General features: G+C 30.7%; 1 protein-coding gene across 2 annotated transcripts in view; it reads right to left on the bottom strand.

Moving 5' to 3' along the window:
• LOC118203030 (MBT domain-containing protein 1-like) overlaps positions 1-23,577 on the bottom strand; it is a 100,733-nt gene extending 77,156 nt beyond the window's left edge. The window contains exons 1-6 of one of the 2 annotated variants that reach the window (XM_085824227.1): positions 23,150-23,572; positions 19,164-19,213; positions 17,791-17,861; positions 15,135-15,264; positions 10,397-10,531; positions 3,403-3,491 (exon numbers count right to left, since the gene is read on the bottom strand). In XM_085824227.1, the coding sequence (XP_085680353.1) occupies positions 3,403-3,491; positions 10,397-10,531; positions 15,135-15,264; positions 17,791-17,861; positions 19,164-19,170 (432 nt within the window). In that variant the 5' untranslated portion in view covers positions 19,171-19,213; positions 23,150-23,572. Of the gene's footprint in view, positions 1-3,402; positions 3,492-10,396; positions 10,532-15,134; positions 15,265-17,790; positions 17,862-19,163; positions 19,214-23,149 lie in introns of both variants that reach the window. The other variant, XM_085824228.1, reaches the window with a different exon arrangement.
• Between the last annotated feature and the right edge of the window lie 1,717 nt (positions 23,578-25,294).

Raw genomic sequence — 25,294 nt, 5'->3', positions numbered from 1 at the left:
TCTCAAGAAGACATATGTCAGACTGAAAAGTGTTCGAGTGACTGCATTGATGCCTGTGTGAAACGGGATCCTTTGTCACCAGCACGCATAATACAGGCAGTGGCAGAAGTGTGTGGGTGCCACAAGCTGTGGAGGATATTCTGCAAATAGTGGAATATTATCCAAATATTAGCACACGAGAGTTTTCTCGTGTCATAAACGTGCTCCACTCAATTGCTTGACAAGTATTACAGTACAAAAAATTACACCCTTATCATGTACAAAAAAATGCAAACCTTGATACCTGCAGATTATGAGCCATGCGTCGTGGTTGCAAGTTGCTTTTTGCAACAGCTAGCAGAGCAGCCTGATTTCAGTGCACATGTGTTATTCATGGATGAATACACCTTTACTCAAGAGTGAATTTCCAATATGCATCTTTATCCTCCCTCAAACTTTTGCCCCCATGAGTTTTGAAACACCCTGTATAGCTAGTGTAAATAAACAAGGTAATTCTTCCTCTTCTTCTCTTGTGTAATGCATCACATTACGATGCCGTTTCTTCTGAAATGTTCTTTTAGCAAAGTGATGCTTTTATTGTAACTTCAGCTCATTAGAGCAAATCCTTTAATTTCATTCAACATAATTACCCCTAATAAACTTTTCAATGTCAGATAAACAGTTTAGTCTTCATGAATGGAACTCTTAAACTGACTCCAAAATCAAACCACATGTTTACATCATCAAAAATTTTTTTTATTATAAGCTTAAGTACCATAATGGTATTTCTTGCATGGAAATGGTTGATTCAATAACCTTGTTAGTTTTTGAACTCATAATAGAATCTGAATTCCCTGAAAGCTCTTTTAATGAATAATATGCTCTTTTAATCTCCTGAAAAATATGGAAGCTCTGCACTTCCATATTATTTATCCTACCTTAATAATCCAGTGAAGCTTCAATTTCTAATTCAAGTTCTTCTTCACTTAATAGTTTTTCAATATCACTATCTAACTAACTGAGTAAATCTTGTTTAACTATCAACTGTTCAAGAAGTTCATGTAATGATTTGGAAACTGATATATAATCTTGTATAGCATTTTCAATTTTTTGGAACAGTTTGGTTGTTAAATAATGTATTGCCATTCTCTTCAAGCTTTATTTATTCAAGATATTTATTCAAGCTTCAAGCTCCATAATAATAAAAAAAAATTCTCACTTGCCCTCAAAATGAAAGCTTACTTACTTCTTACCTCATGCCCACCTACTGGGCACCAAAAAATGCTAGATTCTTTTCAAATCTTCTCAGAGTGGATTCTAGGTTAATAATAGTAATCTGCAGTATCTGTGAATAAGTGAGCTATACATGAAGCTTGTTTCACACACATAATAATAAAACATTTATTTAAGATGAGACAATTCACGTTTCTGTCTTTCATGCTAGCATATTTTTTTTTACTAATCAAAAACATAACCATTCTCTGAACACAGTGGCATCTACATAAAAAATTATCTACAAAATATCAACAACAAAAAAGTCTTTATTGCAATAATAATAAAGAGCATAATATCCATTTCAGTGTGTGGCCATATATCAGTGTGGTATTGCTATCCTATTTAGAAAGAAATATAAAAAAAATCTCCAAGCCAATCCATAATTGATGAGAACGTATGCAAAACAGTTCTTTATTTTCAGCAGGTGAGAAAAACCTGTTACAAACAAAGGTATGGAAACAACAACCCATTGTTGCCAATGTACTACACATAAAATCTATTCATCTTTGATATTAAAAAAGTGCTAATTAATATAAGCATAAAAAGTGCTCATTAAGCATAAAAAAGTGCTCATTAATATTAAGTGTGGGGGCGTCTGATTTCTGAGCACTGCTTGAGTTAATATTTTTCTTTGTTGTTTAGTATGATCAGCAAGGCATTTTGGTGAAGACAGTGGTCTTTTCACTTAATCTTTTAAATATTCAACTAGAGCTTGAAGTGATATTAACAAGTGTTGGAGATGAAAAACTGCTAGAACAAAGGTTCTCAACCGAAGGGGAATTTCATAAATTCAGACAGGGATGTGGTCAGCCTTTATTTACCTGCTAAGTATTTAGTTTATGAATATAAAAATATACTTTTATTCAAATTTTGGTATATATAAACATTTCCATACTTTTTGTTGTTTAATTTATAAAACACATTAAAAATAATCTACATGTAAATAAATATATGTGTATTGTTTTAGTTTTGGAAAGGAAGAGGGGATGATTGTCAAGCTACTATGAAGGGAGTAAATGATGTAAAAAAGATTGTGCACCACTATGTTAGAAGAAAGAGCACAGTTCAGAAAATGTATACAATTTTAGTAAATTCATGCTCAATAAAGTATCCCTAAAATCTTTACCAATAAAGCAATAAAAAAAATTAATTTAAACACTAGAAACCCTCAGCTTAAATACACACAAACCTAATTTACATCCTGGTGAGAAATACAGAAAGAATTTACAGTGAAGAATTATAATAACTAGTTAATTAACATAAAATATCTTACAAGTTTTAAATTTATATAATCTCACTAAGATAATTTTTTAAACACAAAATTTATGAAATCTAATGAGTTTACATTTCAGAAATCCAAATATTATGCTCTCGCTGTTTACTAATTTGCTTTTGGTCTCACTCCTGCTAGTAAAACTTTTTTTTTTTAAACTTTAATACTGTTTTCTTCACACTTATGCTATTTCAAATTCAACAATAAAAATTAAAAAAAAAAATTTTAAAGGAGCATATTTTTAGAATTCCTGATAAAGTTTTGCCATAATTTTTCTATTTATTTGCAGTCTTTTTTCAGTTTGTCATATCAATGCTCAATTTTCTTAACAAGGTGATCTACACAATTTTTTCAGTATTTTAATTTTATTAATAAACATCACTTTCCTTTTATTCTTCCCACTTACACCACATAAAATTCCACAGCAAAATCATAATATATTTAAAAACATCTTATCCAGAATTCCTGACAGCGTTAAGTATTGCCATACATTTCTTTTACATTCATTACATAATTCTTTAAAAATAATATACGGTGATAATATTTGGTGGCAACATCTTTTTATTTGAAAAAAGATATGGACACAAAAGTGAGGATCAAGACCAGTAGCACCTCTAATGCTTAAGAAAAAAAAGAAAGAAAGAAATATATATATATATAAAAAAGAAGAAGAAGGAGAAGATACTTCCATGTGAAAAAAGGATTTTTACCAATTTAAGAAATAAAATTAAGCAAACTATAAAAATATAATAAAATTAGGAAATTTTAAGTTTTCTAGTTTAAAAATGCTAATAATCAGTAATTAAGATCAAAGCAGTATTAAAGAAGAGTTTTTAAAGCAAAAATGTACTGCAATAGTATGATTAAATTATTACCTTGAAAGCAAGCACAGGTGGGATGGTTTGAGCTCCAGATATTTTCTTCACTAAATATTTTTTCCAGCAGTCAAACTTTCCTTCAATGCCTTTATAAGCAAATTACGTTTAGAGAGGTTTTTTAAAACAGAAATACACATGCACATTAAAAAGTAAATAACCTAAAAATTTATACACATAAGTAGCATAATATTATCCACATTCTGAATCAAAATAGCTGTTTGCAAACATATTCTTATGCTCTATAAAAAAAATAAATTCCTAATGAGAATTCGTTAAAAGTAAAGGAGTGGAATAGTTGCATCTAAATATAAATGATTTAAATATAAATGAACTCTACTGATTGATCATGTTTGATAGCCTTCAAACTAGGAAAACCAAATTCTAATTGATTATTGTGTAATTTAATTTTGAATCCTGCAGACTTAATACAAATAAATTAAATTTCTTAATTTCATAGTACCACAAAGTCACCATTTTGTTGTTGTCTTATTCCACATTATCCAGCCACAGGTTGACCAAGTCCACGAGCCCAATCATCTTAAAAAAATCATGAACAAGAAGAGAACTGATAAAAAGGTCAATCCTATCAAGACCTGCACAGTTCAATATGTGAATGGAAGATGCCTGCACAGAGTTGCAGTTGATACTTCAGGTCTTTTGCCCCCAATCAAATGAGAGATACCTGATGTGTCCACTTGCAAGCCTGCTAATGGTGAACTGAATGACTCTGTCAGCCTTGACAGCAAGGGCATCACCCAGATCCTGCCTACTTTATCAGGGGGGAATTGGAAGGATTTTCCATAGCTGCTGATTTGAGATTTCTATCTTGGAGTAGATATCATAGAAGGTCAAAGAGTGATTTGAAACAGACACATCAGAGGCTCCATTCTTTGCCAAAAGGCATGCATTTTCATTGCCAAAAAGGCCAATGTGAGAAGGGATCCATTGAAAGTACATTTTGTGCTGTAGAGCTGATAAGTTGTTTAAAAGTAATAAATATTGAAATAGTTGCTTTGTCACCAGCCTTATAGCACTATGACTGTCTGATAAGATCCAGATATTTGAGGTTACAGATTACAGATTTAATAGCATCGAACGCCGCATCAGTAGCTATTAGCTCAGACCTAAAAACACAGCAGAAATCCGGATTCATAATCTTAAATCTAAGTGAGTAGTCAGCGACGTTGATGGAAATTCTGCTGCTACAATATCTGTGATTGTCTTTACTGTCATCAGTATATTATTTGAATAGCAGCTGCTAGGATTTGGCTAATGACCTCCAAAGCAAGTTGACATAGATACTCAGGCAAGTCTTCATTTTTGTTAGCATGAATCCCTAATTCAGATTGAAAATGTACACCACGGAAGCCCTCCAGGGGGTTAAAGCTAGCTCTCAAGAAGTGTCTCTCAATATCCAACAGGTCCAAGAAATGAATTCGAGAGAAAGAACTGTCTCTCTTTAATCTCAGTCTGTTAGTCCAACTACTGAGATAAGTTGCAGGGCGATTTTGAATGCCAAAACTATGAAGCTTGTTATAATACTTTGCAAGTAACCTGTTTCTTTTCAATTTTAAAGGCTGGATTTCACTTTCAAATAATACCATGGGGCAGCAGAGTTTCATGTCGGTGTTAATGCGAGCAGCAAGTGTTTGCATTCTTACCAGTTTTGCTAAGTTAGTGGGTGATGCACAAAAGTAAATTTGGAAACCATATTCCAAAACAGGTCTGATCAGAAAGATATAAGCTAATCTGAGAGTGTTGGCATCTGTACCCTAGTCTCTTCCTGTAATATAGTTCAATAATTCAATCTCTTTCTGGATTTATTCACAAGATAATTTATATGCTTGTTATTCAGGATTTCAGGATCCAAAATATAACTTTGATATTTAGAATGTTTTCCATATACCAATGATTTGCTTTCCATTATGATTTTAGATTGGTAATTGTATAATCACTGGTTAGGTATAAAAAAACAAGTTATTAATTTTGATACATTAAAATTCCGTTTATGATTCTCAACAAAACAGAGGACCTCAGAGAGGATGGAATTAAACACAGATTCCAGTTTATCCAATATCAGAATTGGAGTTTCAGAGGGCAAGATCATTGGTGAATAATCTAACTTCATCTTCTGGAGGTGACACTTTCAATGCCCACAATGAGCAAAGAAAGAAGGAGAGGGCTCAAATCTGAGCCCTGCACGACACCCTGATACAGCTGAAAAGTTTTAGGCAAAAAGTCCCCGAATCTCACTCTGATCTTTTGATCTTTCATGAAATCATATATCCAAGAGAGGGCTCTGTCTTTTATACCAAAGGTGTTAAAAAGCTTAAAGATTAATGATTAATTTAATTTAGTTTTATCATTTATTAATTTAAAACAAAGTCACCATAAAGTATAATCCAAAGCAATCATTACGAAGATTTAGTATTGAAATAGGAATAAAACACAGTGAGATTACAAAAGTACTCCCTATAGCATTATTAAGACAACAATTATTTTCACTCAAACATACAATCATGTAACAGAAATTCACTCATAAAATACTGAATGCAGACTTATCAATAAATGCATTAAAATAAGAATTTTAATTCATCAAATCAGCTGACTATATAGCAGCACTCAATCTTGTTATGCTGTATAGATAAAATTCACAGCTGCTTGCCTTTTATAGATAAAATCCACAGTGATGGTAAATTAAGATAAGTTTCCTAATTCTTAAAGTTGCCCACACATATAACTGCTCAAATACATTCTTTTTCATCTTTTACCATGCAAATATAGTTACAATGGACTTTTAAAATAGCTGCACATATCTATTTGATTGTTTCGTTTTTGTTCCATTTGACTGTATCTATGTACCTATTTCTATTTGACTGTTGCTCTGTCTGACTGTATCAATTTGATTGTTTCGTTATAATATTACATATCATTTTAATTTATTTATTTGTTTAATTGCAGCATTTTATCTAATAATTTTAGGAGTATTTCTGAACAATTAAATTTGTGGCCACTGGTAAGGATTTACTTCTTGTATAAAATTATAGATCTTGTAATTCTGAATTCAAACATTTAAATTGCAAAAAGAACTAAAAACTGAGCTACAGGCATTAACTTTCCTGATACACCTTGGTGACAATTCTGTGGTAAAAGTTGGCAATCATTGATTGATTTTTCAAGAACCTTGTGATTTTCTGGAAGTTTCTGAATAGCCCATTTTAAAGCAGAAAGAGCAACTTTTTTCGAACTTCAAGGCTTAATCATAAATATGGTTATAAGAGCCAGGCGTTAGTTTTGACTTGCAGTTAGTTTTAAAAACTATTTATTTTAAAGTCAATTAAAATGCATAGTTAAAAGTAGTAATATCAGTCATAATTAAATTTAAGTAGTGATATTTGTGATCTGCTGCATTTCTCATGTGTTAAAGAGAATTTGTTTTATCTTTACATTCTCGAGTTATTTTAATGTGTGTTGTATTTTTTGCAATAAATTGTCAATGTTTTCCTGATCACTGGAGTAATTAACTGAAGAGATTTCTGTGAACATCTCATGATAATATACTTAATTATTTGTGAGTCTTAAATCTTGATCAATATTTGTTATTCAAGAATTGATATGCAATAATAATTACTGTTCACTTGAAATAACTGAACAATTATTGTCATTAACTTAAAAAGTCCCCGAATAATAGCCTCTTCAATGCAGTTAGTATAAACTATTATGCAGGTAATCTAGTTACAATTATATAGCACCCAACCTTGAAATATAAAAACCAGGAAATTTTCACTCTTTTCAACAATGTAAATTTTCAACAATGTAAAAGGATCCCAAACTGATAAATCTGATTTCAAGTCACTTTATACATTTAGATTATCAAATTATAAAATGATTTTGATGCAAAGAATTTTATTAACTTAATTTTTCACTTTACATTTTTTACTAATTTTATTTACTTAATTTCCTTAAAATTTAACTCTGATGAAAATATTTTATTTATTAAATAAAATCAACAATTAAATGGCCAAATATTTATGTGAATACACTCAGCAATACAGCATTTATATATTAAACATGAAAGTAAATATAGATGTTTACCTATTAACCATTAATTAAATCTTCATAAAATATGCTATAAATCTGGGCAAAAGATTAAAGCTGTTCAAAATCAATTAAAAATTAATTAGAAAAAATACAATGAAAATTATTTGAAAAGAAAATAATTTGTACAATTTTAAGTTTCATAAAATATAACAATGGCAATATCCTAGTTTTTTTAGAACTTTTTATTAAATTTGTTCAGATTTATTTCTTTTTCCTTTGATAGATGATGATTAAAAGTTTTTTTCCGAGGTTACATTTGGTTACATTTACAAAAGCTAGAAACATTTTGAAATAAAAATTATGAATATAAAGAAATTTCGCTACCGCTCATGGCAATTTTAGCCACTTCTCAGATATTAGTAAATTTAATGTGACATAAAAAGACATACATATTTATATCTGTTTTGAAGTACATTATTAGTTATAGGATACATGTTCTAAAAGAATTTTAAATATAAAAAAATTAATATTTTTTTATTACATTTAATAAAATAATTTATTGTACATTGAGCTTAAATAAAACAAAATAAAAAGTAAAATATACAAATATCATAATTAATTTTATTTAAAAATATGAAAATTTTTTAAAAAGTTATTTCTTTGCTGCAATTTTCTGGGATCACCACAGCAATAAAATGTATTCAGATGTAAGGTCATTCTGCCTCAGTGGCACAAACTCTTTACACTAAAAATGTTTTTAAGACTATAACCCACAGACAATGACTACTTCAAAATTAAAAAACTGCATCATCACCTTGCTTTAAAAGATATAAAAGTTCAGTCTGACCTATGTCAACTAAGAAATTAGAAATAAAGAGTTTTCCCTTGTTTTTAGGAATTATATTAATGTCCACTTTGCACCAAAAAGGGGGAGGGGACAGTTCTGTATCTCCCTGATTGATTGATGAAAGTTAACTTGTGTTTTTCATGTCTCGAAAGCACGACTTAAAATATATATTAGATTTATATACAGTAAGACCTTGCTTAACGCTGTTTCGGTTTAGCGCTCTTTTATTTCAACCCGGGGATTCTCCGAAATTGTGCGCAGCGCTAGGTTTCCAAATAACATATCCGAAACAGTGTAGTTGTGTTTCTTGCTTGGTGGACGCATTTTTATCATTTGAAACATTTGTTGACATTATTGTAAGTTTAAATTTGTATAATACTATAACGATTAATACAGTGACAAATATTATGATCTTTAGTTTTTATCATGGGTGATAATAAAAAACAAGAAAAGAAAGCAACCAGAAAAAACATTTCACTGGAAACTCAAATGCAAGTGATTAGAAGATTAGATTCTGGTGAACGTCAATCTCAAATTAGCGCTGCATTGATTTTGGCAACTTCAACAATAAGGACAATTCTTAAGAATAAAGAAAAAATACTGTCATCGGCAACTGCAACTAGAATTACCCGTTCTAGAAATAACATTATAGAGGAAATGGAAAAACGACTGTCTATATGGATTGACGACGAAATTGAACGCAATATGCCATTAAGCCAATCTATCATAATGCCTTCTTCACAAAAAGGCAGAAAATTGGAAACCCAGAATAGACTGAATGATCTGACTGAGAATTTTATTTGTTTTTAAAAGTATATGCGTTTATATTGTTTTTATTTTTGTAAGAAATAAAAGTTTGATTTTATTTTTATTAAAAAAATTATTAAATTTAATGCCTAACCATTTTTTATCCGTCTTCCCCTAACCCCATTATTTACATGTTAAGATAGCCTCGCTTAGCGCTGTTTCGCATTACGCTCTACTTCGATGGAACGTATCCCCCGCGTTAAGCGGGGTCTTACTGTATAGCATTGTTCTAACATAGCTATTCTGACATAAAATCAGACTTTTTCTGAAATAACATACCTATTTTCTCCCCCAAATTTCGATTCTACGACTCAACTTATGACAAACTGCTAAGTTTTATAAAAATTCCAAAAACATTTTTTTTTTAAAAATTAGCTCTAAAAATTTTAGCTCCTCACTGTTAATTGAATTTGGTATATATTTATTAATACATCTTTTTTTTTATTAAACTCACTTGATTCTTTCTTTAACGAATTGAAATTTAGATTCAATCCAAATGAAATTTGTGAATATTTTCTGATTCATTTTTTAAATTTGTATTTAGAAATTTTTATGAATTTTTTGAATTAAAACCTATAAAATTTTTACTATCAACTTAGAATAGATGTATTTCTACGCATACAAGAAAAAAATTATAGTTTGCTATTCAAAATTGCCTGTGATATACACCAATTTATACATTGGCACATTTTGAAATTTGGAATATTTGTTGTAAGTAATAACAAATGCCAAATGGGCTTTACACTGTTAAAATTCTCTGAAAGTATGAAAGATGTATCTTTTTTCCCATTGTGCACAATGAAAAAAGGGGAAAGGAAAATAGGTTACAATAAATTTAGAATTTTCCAAGTGAATTATTCTTGGTACAAAGTGAAAAAAGTGCACCAAGATAAAATTTTAAATTTCTCAGCAAGTTTCTCACCCAGTTTTACAAAATTTAATATTTGGGCATTATTTGAGTCATAGATTTGAAATAGGGAAAACAAATTGGTACGTTATTTTAGAAAAAGTCAGATTTTGTGTCAAAATACCTATGTTAGAACCATGCTATTTTTTATCTAATATATAGTCAAAGTCGGGCTTTCAAGACATGAAAAATGCAAGTTAAATTTCATCAATCTGCCAAATAGAATGGGAGATACAAAACTGTCTCCTCTTTTTTTAATGTATAGTGTACAAATGCATTCTGTAAAATTACTTAAATTAACAATCTGCATTCTGTAAAATTATTATATCATTAATATATACACTTACATTGCATTTTTAATTAAAAGTACATTAGAAAAGAAAACTCACTTTTTGGGGGAACTAAATGTTTCTCATTATCTATACACCATCCTATAGGATGAATATGAGGTTCTGTACATAAGTTGATCCATCTGTCTTCACTTCCGTCATCAAAGCCTTCAAATCGCAGTAGTCCCATGTATCCTATTAAAATACACATTTAAACAAATTAAGTACGAAAATTTAAATGTGAATCTAACATATATGTAATTGTTAGTCAAACTTTAATAAAAATAAACTGGTTTTGTAATCTTGACTGAAATTCTATTATTACTTTAAAAAAAATAAAAAAATTACTGATTTTAATTTATGTTAAGAAAAAACAAAGTGATAGCAGTTAATTAATGATTAAATATTTGTTCTAAAATATAGTAACATGCATTTTAAATTCAAGCCATAATATTAATGAAAAACATAAACTTAGGCAGAGGAACAACCCTCTGTTTGACATATATTTTAAACAAGTCTTTTTTCCAAATTTTATGTTTTACTTTGGCATGTTTTGCTTCTCTCTTTAGTAATTAAGAAGCTATACATAATAATTAACTGGAGAAAATTTTATGATACAGTCACTACATTTATTTAAGATAATTATGCTAATATTTGGATCTTGTGATAAAAAAAATATTTTTAATTAAAATTTTGAAACATTAACTCTTACACATGCCATATTAGTATCCCTCCCTTTTTTTGTCCTTCTATAATGCTAACAGATATACATAAGAAGCTGGCTTAGTAAAGAGAATACAGATTTTATGAGAAAGACATAAAACAATTTTTTATCAATACGATTGAATAACATTAAAAAAAATACATAACAATCCTGCATACATAACAATCTATCATTTATGCTTACTTTATGAACATCTTTCAAATTTACAATATTGTTCCATTAATTTTAAAAAATTAACATATTTGCCCCTTTTAGAAATTTCATGATTACAGTTCTAATTTTTCAGTATCGTATAACAAAACTGGTTAAAATTTATCAAAAGTTTTGGAAACATGTCATGAGACATCATTAAGACTAACTACATGGACATTCTAAAAGCTGTCATAAATTAAAGAAAAAAGAAATTTCTATTTTGTTTATTACTTAAAATAAAATCTATACACTTGATGGTATTTGCTGTTTAATTCAAACATATTACTGGAATTCTTTTATCCCACAACCACACTTTTGTGACACATAGTTAAAGTTTACATGAGTATACATAAATTTATATGTGCATTAAGAAAAGAAATAATATAAACAATGGATACATATATTTTTCAGCTGTACTTAGCTTGTGAAACATCTCTCTTTAAATGCTCCAACAGAAGTCTTGCAAGCACAAAACCATTATTAGACCTGCAAGCTATCCATGACTGAACATGAAAAGAAACATTTCCAGTCAGAAACGAACTCAAAATCTTTGGAAAAAATGGTCGTCTGAATATTTAAACAAACTTTTAAATAGCCCTAAATGGTGTAAATTAAAGGTAGAAATAAAGGAAGATTTAGTAAAGGATTCGGATAACTATTACAGTGACGAGTAAGCATTAACAAACAGGCAGTGACATGCAGTTGCTTGTTTGCATCAGACAGTGAGTGGGGGTATCTACTTGCTCAGCTTGTATGCCTTTCCTATGCGGCACAAATGGAGTCTGATTGTTTCATCAACTACCTGAAAATGTGCAGCAAGCTCATCACATGTTTGGCTACCTGTCACTCTTTATGGCCGCTCTCAGGGCCCCATCGTCCAGCGTGTGTGGCTGACCGCTGTGTAGTGCATTGCAAAGAGATATTTCCCGACCTGAACTTCTGGAACCATTGCCTAGCGGTTCGTTCGTTAACGGCACCATTTCCAAAGACCTGGCAAATTCGGCGACTTGATTCTGCTGCTAATGGGACCACTTCAAAATCATACAGCAAACAACTCTGAATGAGCACCTTTGATTCGTCCATTTCAATCAGTCGCTGTACGAGTTATGTTTGAAGAACCAATGTAACATGCTTTTATACTCTTGGTCAATGTCCGGACTCTCTTTCTAACCACTTCATCATTAGGTTTGAGGACTATTTTTATGCTGAGGTTCACTCTTCCAATGTCATATCAAAAACAGCAAGAACTTTGGTTACCTTGTACAAGCATGCACAGACAGATACATTAGGGGACCAAAGAACTAGATAGATAAACAATCTGTCTTTTCATCAAAGAATACAAAGAAAAAGCATATTTCCTGCTTTGTAATCATGTAATTTTGCAGTTATTTGACATACTTCTAATGGATGTATTTATTACGGTATTAACATTTATTTTTCATTTTAAGTTATTCACATGAAATAGGAGAAGAGCATTTACATTAAAACAATTTTAGTTTGTAGACTTATATTTTGTACAATTTATTGATAAAATGTTTACACATGCATGTACCAGTTAAGATGTCAGACATATTCAGAATAACAGCTGTATAATGTAAGAAATTACTAGTAACTGTTATTTTTTTTTATCAGACTGCAAAATAGAAAAATATGAATTTATCAACTGACTTCAATACATCTTTAATTATACTAATTGCAGGACTAAATAATAAATTGCACTTCACCCAATCATAAATGAAATTTCAAAATCATACAGTTTAATTGCCAGAGAAAAAAATGATCATGTTCTATACAGTCAAAAGTCGTTAATCCGGACTCGTCGGGACTTCGGCGATTCTAGATTATAGATCATCAGTTTAAATCCGGTAAGATGGCATGCAGAAATTATAAAATTAAAGATATGAAACCGTAATTTATGAAATAAAGAACAATTATGATCTAAAGGGTATCAAAATTTACAAAAAAAAAAAGCTTAATATTTATTTGTTTACTTTATTAAACATTTCTTTCAATGTAAGTTGTTTAAGTTGCTTCATTTTATGTGATAATACTTTCTCTTTAATTCTATAAACAGATATAATTTCTTCTTCAGTTACAAAGTTCCGCTGTTCAAGTCCTATAATTGCTGCGTCGAGAATACCGACAAATTTGTCAATCGAAATTTTTTCATTTTCAATAACCTCTTCACTATTGGAAGCAAATTATAATGACGAGGAATTTGATTTAAATCATATCATAGACGGAGTACATCGAGATGAAATACTGCATTTAGTAAGGAATTATAAGCCAAATAAAATAAAAACATCTGCCCTGAAGATATGGATAGTGCTGACAGATCAACTTCCAATTTATCGCGCACCGCGGCGTCCCCCCCCCCTGCCGCAGAGCAGCATGAAATTGATAAACAGGTTTCGGAATGGTTAGAGAAACAAAGGATATGCCTTTATCCATTTTTTGCAGCAATTCCACTTTTTGTTTAATAGACTTCGAAACATACTTTCGCTTTGTAGATCCTTTACATATTAGTAAATATATATCGGAAATTCTATTTGACATAATTGGAAGTTCAAGCTTACTTTTATAAAATTGCTCTAACAGTCTGCAAAAAATAATAAGCCAGATCCTATTCGAAGATTAAGCAACAATGCAATCTGCAACATTAACTGAATTAGATAATTTTAGCTTAGCTTATACCGTCCGTTATACATTAAATGCGCATGCACAAACGTATTATGCGCATGCGCACACACATATTCGCAGCTGTAAAGGTCTTACGCGTCAACGCGACGCATGCGCAGAAAGTTTGTAGCTTTGAGGTCTGGATTATAGATCATTCCGGATTATGGGTATCCGAATTAACGACTTTTGACTGTAATTAATATTCCAACAAGTAGTTAACAGCATTCAAGGGATTCAAATATTCTCTTCGCTTAATTTTTACAATCTTAAGCACTCAAATGAAGTGAATTTGGAAAATTTTATAACTTATTAAAATACTCAAAAATTTATTTGAAAAATTATTAGATAAATGGTAATAAAAAAGGGAGGGAGATGCATGTAATAATTAAAATGAGATGATAAGGTAACAAATTTTGGAAATAATGATAAATAATCATGTCTTTTAAAAAGTAACAGCAATCTAAAAAGTAAAATAACTTTATGGCTGATTGAATAACCATCTAAAAAAGCTACAAAACTTGAAACAAAATCAATTTCAATGAGACTTAAAGCTGCCTAGAAACTGGCATGCCTGAATTAGTTTTTCATACACTATTGCAGTGCATGTCATTTCACTGTTTTCGTGGGAATTCAGCTTTACAATCTTACAATCATATACTGAAGTTAAAATTCTTAAATCACATATTGCCCTCCAATTTCATCTCCCTTTTTTTTTAATTACTTACACATTACACATAATATATAATAGCATCAAAATTATCTTTAGAGGATAGTCACTATAGATAAAAGTAAATTTTGTTTGGAACATTCAAGCAATGCTTTAAGTTAAAAAAGATCAGGTATAATTCAAAAAAGAATAACAGAAAAGAAGAGCAGTAAGTATAAATTCAGTTGCAAAACCTTACATGACAGAAATAACCCTTTCAGATTATTTTGACAAATTTCTCTGGAATTACTTTTATTCAAACTTTTAAAACAAACAGCACATCTAAGAAATTACTTGCATAACAGCATGAAATACTCTATATTAAATACATTTATTTAATATAGAGATATATCTTTACATCTTTTCTGAATGAATCTATTATGAAAAGATATACAAACATGTAAAGGAAAGGTAATGTAAAAATAACTGACCAACCACTCATTCTCAAAAATGTGACGGAAATAAATATAATTAAAAATGAAATATATGGATCTTACCAGCAACATTTATCACAGAAGCAATCCAGTAACGACAAGGGTCTGCCGTACAGCAAGTTTTACAATCAGGACTCCTCATTTCAACAAAAACGCCAAGAGTAATCTTATGCCAACAACTTGAGAGAGCAACCTTTTATATTAAAATACATTCATCTATTTAGTTACTAAAAAATTTAGAATCTTGCAAAAATTCATTAGTATCAAGTATAATATTAACAAGAAAAATATGCTATATATGATGAAGATGAAAATATAACAGCTATCTTTCTGCAAGTTCATCCCTTTCTCAGCTCAAATGATACGGCTTACACATGTTAAAAAACTGTCAGGACTAAGCTACCCCTATAGCAACATCACTCAAACTTCACCCTAGACATTATTTTTGCTTATAAATTTGACGTTTTCATCAAAAGTATCTAAAAAATATTCAAAATAGATTAAATTTAAAGATCCTGGAGCGCGCATTGAAAGAAATGTTTAATAAAGTAAACGAATAAATATTAAGCTTCTTTTTGGTAAATTTTGATATCCTTTAGGTCATATTTGCTCTTTATTTCATAAATTATAGTTTCATATTTTCTATTTTATAATTTCTGCATGCCATCTTACCAGATTTATACTGATGATCTATCTATAATCCGGAAAAATCGATAATCCGGAATTCCTGAAGTCCCGACGAGTCCGGATTTTGACTGTAGTTTGAAAGGAGTATTTTGAAAACAAGCTTGTCAGAGTCAAACTGTATGCAAAATATTTGCTAATTTCTTTAACCCTCTCACCTGCATGGTATTTGAAAAATAAAACCTAAATTTCAGAAAAATGCTAGGAGGTATTTTCTCAGTTTTAATGCCAAAATGCACCTGATACTTTATACTTAGATTTATATACAGGGTGTCCGAATCAAAGGTAGTTATTTTGAACAGTCGATTAAAAACCAAGTTTTAGCACTACAAAGGCGATATTGCCACATGTAGGAACTGAATTTTAGAGTCTGACGACAATATTTTTTTCTCACGTCTGACAACCTGCGCTTTTGCTGAGATGACAAATGGAAAAATGGCATCACCGCAAGAGAAGGCACAAACTGTTCTCTGATATGCAGAATACAAATCCGTAGTAAAAGTGCAAAGAATATTTCGAACAGTTTATAAAAGAAATCGACAAAGGGTAAAAGCATAAAAAAGTGGCACAAAATGTGTCTTGAAATGGAAAGTGTATGGAAAATATCTGGAGGTGATCGACATTCACATTCTGATTTACATGTGGAAGATGGGCAGCCAAATGATGGGCCTCAGCTTGCAGCATTTGCTGCAGAGATGTTATCTCTCATCGAAAATGAACACGATTTTCTAAACTGAGTCTTTTTTTTCAGCTGAAGCTACATTTCATGTTAGCAACAAAATTAACAAGCACAACTGCATAATTTGGGGCTCAGAAAATCCCCATTCACTACATGAATTGGAACAGAGCAGTCCAAAAATTAATATTTGGTGTGACATGATACAGTCATAGGACCATTTTTCTTTGCTTAGAAGTCTGTGACAGCAAACATTTATCTGAACATGATACAAATTTATGCAATACCTCAAATGCAGCATTTACAACCCACCATTATCTTCCAACAAGATGGGGACCCTCCTCATTGACGCAAGCATGTTCCCACATTTTTAGATACAACTTTCCCTAACCGATGGATAGGATGTGGTGGCCCAATTGCCTGGCTACCACGATCTCACAACGTGACTCTTCTCGATTTCTTCTTTTGAGGTTATGTGAAAGACAAAGTCTACTTAGGGAACATCCGTGATATTGAAGACCTTCATGCCTCCATAACTCCGGCTTTTGCTACTGTGACTCCAGAAATGCCACACCAGACATGACTGGAACTGGACATTCTCAGGGAAGCTTATGTGGAATTGTACTAAATGTTTAAGAAAAATTTTTTGAGAATCGGTATCTAATTTTACAGTTTTTTTATGCTTTGAAACTCTCTAGTAGCTCTAGTAGAAAGTAGAGTGACCTATCCAAATTAGGTACATTTGATTCGGACACCTGTATTGCCTTAATTTCTTGGATTTATTTCAAGATGCACTTTCTTAAAGATGTTTTAGTTAAAATATATATGCAGCATGTCTGAAGAACAACTGTTTAGCAAATACAATAAAAAAGCAATATCAATAAAAAATTTTAAAAAGGGGGGAAGACTGAATTTTTAACTTTTTCCGAAGAAAATTCAAATTATGTTTGACTTTTATTTAAAAAGCAGTATAAAATCAAATCATACATATTATGTGTGCAAGCACTGATATCCTGAATGTCTTTCATGATAAAATAATACAGAACTTTTCTTTAGTAGTCGAAAGACTGCCAAAGAGAATGTTCAACTGTATGAGTTGGTATGCCTTATATTGGCATGCAATCAGCTGTGTGTGAGCACAAGTTAAAATACAAGAAGGCAATTGTTTTGCAAGAAATCAGCAATTTAAAGAAATCCAAATTTTCAAGATTAGATATATTTCTGATAATGGCTGTTCTTGAAATTATCTAGTCTTTGCTATTTAATCACCTCTCAGATAAGATGAAAAATGTATGCAGTATTAAAAATGGCCAAAGTTAAAAAAAAAGAAAAATTAAACAGATCATTTTTTAAACTTACATGATTAAAGCACGAGACTGGTGCAGCTGAAAAGTTAGGCTTCTTCAAATATAATCTCCAATCAAAGGAACCTTTATGAAAATGTATTTATTTGTATCAAACATAATTAATTTATATAAAAGTATATTCTGATAAATAATATATTTAACAAATATTAATAAATACTCTGAAAAAGAGAAACTAATGAGACATAAAATATTAATACAAACTGTAATAAAAATGTTCTCTACATATTTTAATTTTGAAAATCTATAAATGTATGTGATATTTGAAAATTTTTTAAGCAGGTTCATTATTTGATAAAAAATTTATTTACTTATTTTTACTCATAAAATAATTTTTATGACAATTAAGTAATTAGAGGTAAAAAGTGCTGTTCGTATTTTGCATCTTAAAACGACCACTATTTAAAATCAATTAAAAAATTATCAGTACATTTAACATATTTATCATATACTGATGAATTTTATCGCTTGATTTAAGATACAATAAAAACTTTAGAGAATACGAATATTGCAAATTTTTGAGAAACAAATTAAAAATGACTCTGGAATTGCTTTTAAAATAATCAGTTCATCAAAAATCCAATTAATTATGATAAGAATTTTAACATTATACTATGCTAATACAGGTAAACATAAATAAATAAATAAAAAGCATTTCATATTTCTTACATATTACTATCATACATAATTTTTCAGGAAACATAATTTTTTTTTTTCCTTTTTTGGATGCAATTACTTTTTAAATTGACTTAAAAATCAAAATCTGCAGTTATTCTACAGATCTAATAATGACTAGAAACATACATATTTATAACTTCTCCTGGCTACACAAGAAAGGTTAATTCTTACATTATGTGTGCTTACATAAACTTAATTGCATGAAATTCACTGTTAACAGCTGAGATACAAGAAACAAATTGTATGGTGAATGGCAATTGGATCCGAGATAAGAATGTTAAATAAATATAATTTTTTTTTTTAAAGGCATACTTGCATCCAAGAATTTAAATGCTAAAAGAAAATCTTTCTTGAGAGTTTAGAGTCAACTCTTAATGATGGTTTGCTGTTATGAGATGAAAAGCATATCCAAAATGCATTATATTTTAAATATTTTGTTGTTCAACCATTGTTCTTTTAATAAATTATTTGTTTAAGAATTAAATTTAATTACTTTCACACCAATGTTAAAACAAGAAAATGAATAGCAGTTCATGAATCATGAGTAAGATGTATCAAAATAATGAAAAAAATTTCATTATTTTCCACACTTAAAAAAAAATTCAGACAAAGATACAAAACTTAAAAGAATTATATTTAAACAAAATTTAAAAAAAATAATTAAATATGTAAGAGTATTTATTCACATACCACTCATGGTTCCAGTTTTTATAGAAACTGTTTTGCTTCACACAAATAGTCTATAAAAAAGTGAGGAGAGAAGAGGACAGATTAAAACTAACTATATATTTTATAGCACAATATGTAATATACTTGTATACACAAACAAATTTCAAATTACCGGAAATTTTGAGGAAGAAAATGGGTAATGATGTAGCATGCGCTCTACTGCTTTTAATCAAATATTTCTTAGATGACACCACTAAAATGCTATTTTTAAATATGAAAATGAATAAAAATAGCTCAAGCTTTAACTAACTAATTTTCACTTTTTACATTTAATAGAAGAAAAGTCTGGATTCACAGAAACATATTTTGAAGTAAGTAGCTATCTGAAATTAAATATTATAGAAAATTTTTGCATCTGAAGATGTAATTAAGGCAGATTTTAGAGAAATATTTGGTAATGATGTAGCATGCGATTTATTGCTTTTAGTTATTTATTTCTTATATGGCACCACTAAAATGTTATTTTAAAATATATATATGATACTTTTCCATTACGCACGTGGCATGCTTTTTGGTGCCTGTGAAAGAGAAGTCAAACAAACACGTCAACTAACCAGACATAGCAACATCTGAGGACTGTATATAAACAAGATTAATTAAACACACATATATTATTACAATAGTGCAATCAAAATGAATGATATTATCTCCTATTTACTATCTCATTATATATTTCAATTATATATATATATTTAAAAGTGTCTAATTTCTTTTGCTTTATTTGACCTTGTAATTTTTACAAGTGGATATGTCTTTGTATTTTTCTTAAAAAAACTGAGGTTAAAGTAGATTTAAGGGTTCCCCTTGCCTTATCGTGAAGTTGATGTTTCATTTATCGTCAAGTTGTTGTTTCATTTATAGCAACATGAGTAGTTGAATGTTATCCAAACCCCATTATGACGTAATTGGTTGCGTGATTGTAATGAATTTGAATGAAGGGAAAAGATTTGTAAGGGCTTGTGGTGTGTGTTGGTTATGAAGTACATTGCTGTTTTTTGGCTTAGACAGTAAAATGGCTGAATGTGGTAAGATTAATTTGAAGTTTCTGTATGATTTAGAATGAAAGGGGAAAACAGCATTAATTGATTGGTGTGTAAATGAAGGTGTACTTAGTAGCCATTAAAAGTTTCCTGTTTGTTGGAAGGAAATGCGTATGGTCGAATGGTTGGAGGATACTGGCATTACGAAGGATATTTTTGACTTACCTTTGTGAATTTATGTGGCGATGCCAGTATACGGATTCTAGTTCAGATAATTTTATGAAGTTTTTGGATGCTGTTAAGGAATTTTGTTTAACTGAAGACAGGGAAATTTCTAAATAAGGTAAGAGGATATTTCCTTTGTGTAGTGCTAAGAATTTTCTTTTTTATGTTATTTGACTACTTGATTTAAAATGTAGTTTATTGACATTATATATTGATATGTTATTTTCTTCCTTCACGTTTGTAGATTTGGAGTGAATAATGACGACACTCGATGTTATATCGAAGCACACTTTATTGGAAAGTATTTTCAGGACAGCTCCAAAATCATGTTTTACAGTTGTCGAAGATATACTATAAACATGCTGGAATAATCAGCAACACAACCATCAGGCTACCACAGTGAACACAGCTTCACGGCAAAGCACCAGAGTACAGCTCCCAACACTGCTTGATCGTTCTCGGAACTCCACGTACTCTCAAGACTCTCCCTGCTACAGCTCACAATGCACTAGTGTACAGCTCCCAACTCCTCAGTTCAGTCATTCCCAGTGCTCAACACACTCTTTGACGATGCACAAACCATGATACACTAACAGACTCTTTCGGTGCACTTGACGGCCAACTCGGCACTCACTCACTATCAACTTGAAGCACCTGCACGGACTAACTCTCCTCGTACCAGCAGGGTTTATATAGCTTTTGGCTTGAGCTCGAGAACATTCTGGGCTAAACCAGTAAGAATTCGTTTGGGAAGGTTCTCCATCCGTCCACGGTATATAGTCAATTTTGACACCAAATGGACGATTCTTCACCAAATGTGGCAACCCAGCCTTCCCTTGCCATTTTCTGGCAAACATAATGGCAAACTATTCGGTTTTGAGGGCCGTAAAAAATCGCCAAACTATTGTTGATGCCAGTGCTGCGAAAAAAAATTGCGGCAACCCTAATGCAAGAAAGGAAGTATAATAGTACATAACTATTTAAGATTGATGTTTTAATTTAGATGAAGGGTTAATTTCATATAATACCTTTTTATTATTATAATTTATACAAAAGGCTAAACATGACTGAATGGAAGCATAGGAATAAATAACTATTTCAGATCATTATTATAATTTATAAAAATTGCTAAACATAACTGAATAGATGCCTGCATCGCTAAAGCATAATTTCATCTCTTTGGTTGTTCAAATGTAATTTTCTATAATGAATGATGCCTTTTCTTTGAAAATATTCTCGGTAAAATGCAGAATCGCCCACTTATTTGTTCGCCGCTTTTAGCAAGTGTAAAAACAATTGGATTTTTGTCAATTTTCTTTTACTTTTTAAGTGAAAATAGGTCGATGTGTACATAGATAAAGTCAAAGGTGTGCGCCGTGCCATTTTTGTGCAATTCCAGGATTTTTTTAGGTGAAAATAGGTCGATGTGCACATGGATACAGAGTATGTGCAATTCTTAAAAACGCGTCAAGCAGAGTGTGTTTCTGCTATTTTCCTAAAATTCTACTGCCGACTTTTTGTCATGTGCTATTCCCAAATTGTTAAATCCATAGGATATCAAAAAAGGATTTAAAAATTAAACTAGTATTTCAACGGCGTCTTAAGAAATATAGAACTATATAAATTTACGCAATCTGAAATCAGCTCGTACCCTAGATTTGGCACTTTTGCGCATACATTATCGCTGCAATTTTTTTACGGTCCTCAAAACGGAATAGTACCCATTATACATGAAAATTTCTGCTACATTTTAATGTATCTGATGTTTGGATGTACATTGGAAGAAAAGGAATCAAGGTACAAAATGAGAGAGTCATTTTTTTAATTAAAATCAGGAAAATATCACTTATTCATGACATATTGAGACACTTTGGAATTTCAGAGCTAAACCCATAACGCTCGGAGGGTTAATCCATTCTTAATACTTTTAAGAAAAGAATTTTCCAAGAGCATTTTTTTTTTTTTTTTTTGTAAAAACCTATAAGCGTTTTGTTCTACAATCTTCCAGATAGTGAAGCCGTTTTTGATAATAGATCTGATATGCTTTTAATTTTATGTCTATGTGCTGATATGTTTTTCCTATACTGCAGTTCATTACCCCTATCAATATCTATGTTAAAGTGTCATTCTTTATACCATACCAATATCCCTGTTACTCTAACATTCTTATGCATTTTGAGAGTGAAAATAAGATTTTAAAAACTTGCTTGTACTTTGACTAGAAATATATGGCCACATGAAATGAATGATGAAAAATTTACAACTTTCTATAAAACATCAATTGTTTATTCTTAATTAATTAAATATCGACTGAAATTAATTTTAAAGCATACTTTTGGAAGCTGAAACATGCATCTTTTTATAACACCTTTATTAGTTTTCTTAATCTTCTTTTAATATACTTTTTGTGAAAGTTCTAAATAGTTAGATGATCTAAATAATCGTTAAAAAAAAGAAATAATATAACAAATAAAGCAATAGTATTACATATAACATAAGATAAAATGACACTATTATAGCTGTATAAGACAAAATAAAAATATTGTAAAAATAAACTGAAAATAAAGTACTTTAAAAAAATGCAACAAACGAGAAAATAATATCTATGGCGATAAAATAAGTCCTTTGTCTGTGCAATCAGTTCAAAAGCATATTTATATTATAAGGATAGAGTCTTTATTTACTGCATATGTATACAATCTAGAAAACAAAATGTAAATTGCCAAAAGTAAAAATTCTTGCCTAAGTTCTCTATATGCTTTGTATGTTGCAGTTCAACAAAAAGTGTCTTCTAGGTCCAGAAAATTTTCCATTTCATGATCTGACAATAAATAATATGGCCCACGTAAATAAAATTTAAAACTAATACGTATCTAAATGCAATGCTTTAAACTCAAATCGTCGGCGCCCCACATTTCAATATTAATAAATAAACACAGCTCTTTCATTGCCATTTCGTTTTCACATAGTGGACTATTTTAAATAAGGCGTGGAATTTAAAAATTTTTAAGGTTTAGTAAGAAATTGTTTGTAAGAAACTGTTCCTTATGAAATTGAATTTATAAGACTGAAGTCAAAATTCTGAAGCTAACTATTTTCCCTCCGATTCAACCTAAATCACGGCCTAAATCCATATCTAAGTTGGCATGCCTAAATTTTCTCACACTGAGTTATTTTTAATGCTTTGTTGGTATCTTATTCTGGTGCATAGTTCTTAGCAGATCAATCAATAAATCCTAATACATACACATCGTATTTTATTCTCGAGTGTCAAAGATGTAGAAACATCTTTTTACTCGGCTTCTGATAACAATCTGGAAGGAAAAGAAAGAAGAATAGCAGAGCCTTCACTCTTGAAGGCTCTTCACATATGTGTGATTATAAAAATTAAGAGCAAATTGGTTTGTCTCTGAGGTCTCAGTGTCGGGAAAACTGGCTATCAAAGTCTGTGTCAAACTCGAGAACTTCTTTCTGATCATTCAAAATCCATCCTATTCAAAGCACTAAAAGAAAGCCATCAGTTTGATGAGGAAATTTAAATGCAGTTTAAATTTACTGAAATCAGTGGTCGTTGAGGCATTATAACTCATCAAAACACAGTACAAAATTTGGCTGCTGAGTATAAAATGTGTCTGGGTGAATGGCCGTCGATTAACGTGATACTGCGTGACTGTGAGTTTGCATTTTTTTAGTAAAATACTGCAAAGAGACTGATGTTCTTATCCTTATCTAAGATCGCTGTAAGTTTCACAGAATTATTATGTGAGGCATTTTCGTAGAACTTTTGATTAGTTCGTTGAAGGTAATCTGAAATCTGCTCAATTTTCAGATCTGCGTGGATACTTTTGTTTCTTACGTAGTAGGGTGTTGTTGTTATTCTTAGGATCTGTTCTGTAGCCTCTGGAGAGTCAGAATGTCTTTTTTACTTGTTTTCGCTCAAGTTGGTGATGCATATGTCAAGATCGGTCTAATGACCGATTTGTAGATTTGCCTTTCCAGTTTAAAGATAGAAGCTGATCTTTAAGAAGTGGGTATAATCGTAAAGTGACTCCCAGTGCCTTGCTACAAACCTTGTTAATATGAGAAGTCCAGGTGAAGTGACTCCTATGTAATTTGAGTTGTTTGCCTTAAAGACTTGTTCCCCGAAGAGAGTGATGTTATTGATTTTGTTCCTAGTGCGGAATTTTCTGATAAGCAACACCTGTGATTTCTCAGCTTGTACGCTAGTTTTCCATTTGGCACATGAATGCTCTATTTCTGAGATTTTCTTCTGGAGCTTAGCTAAAGCATGATTTGGTCTGCAGGATTTAACAAGATAACGGTGCTGTCTGCATAGCAGGCGAATAAGGCATTGTGATGTGTCCGGAAGTCTGGTAAGTCATTGAATAACACAGACTTAAAAATTCTTTGTATTATGAACGCTCTTTGAATCTGAGATAAAATTTAGAAACTTTATCCTGTGGGGCGCAAGACAATGCATGTTTTAATTTAAGAACTTATAGCCCGGCTTTAAAGTCAAAACCCTTCATTTTCTATCATAATATAATTTCTGTTTTGCTCTTTCAATATTGGAATTTCTTCTGCTTCATTAATAATTATCTTAATGTCAGTTAATTTAAATTCTGCCTCAAATTTTCTGCATAAAGAATAGTTTGTCCAAGGGGGTAATTATTTTTCTCTCAAAAAATAGCTCGAATGGAGTTTTGGGGTAGTGTCGTGTTTAGCCGTTCTTAGGACAAAAGCCAGCTCGATAATGCAGCCGTCCCAGCGTCGGTGGTAAGTTTTTACATAACTACGGATTATTTTTACAATATTCCTATTTACGCGCTCGGCCATGTTAGATTGTGGTCGATAAGGGACCATCTTTAAATGGCGCATGCCAAGCCC

This window comes from Stegodyphus dumicola, chromosome 9 (genome assembly GCF_044657685.1).
Source record: "Stegodyphus dumicola isolate Sdum_Otavi_A_Nest chromosome 9, ASM4465768v1".
In the NCBI taxonomy this organism is placed as follows: domain Eukaryota; kingdom Metazoa; phylum Arthropoda; class Arachnida; order Araneae; family Eresidae; genus Stegodyphus; species Stegodyphus dumicola.
This window is presented reverse-complemented; position numbering and strand designations above follow the sequence as displayed.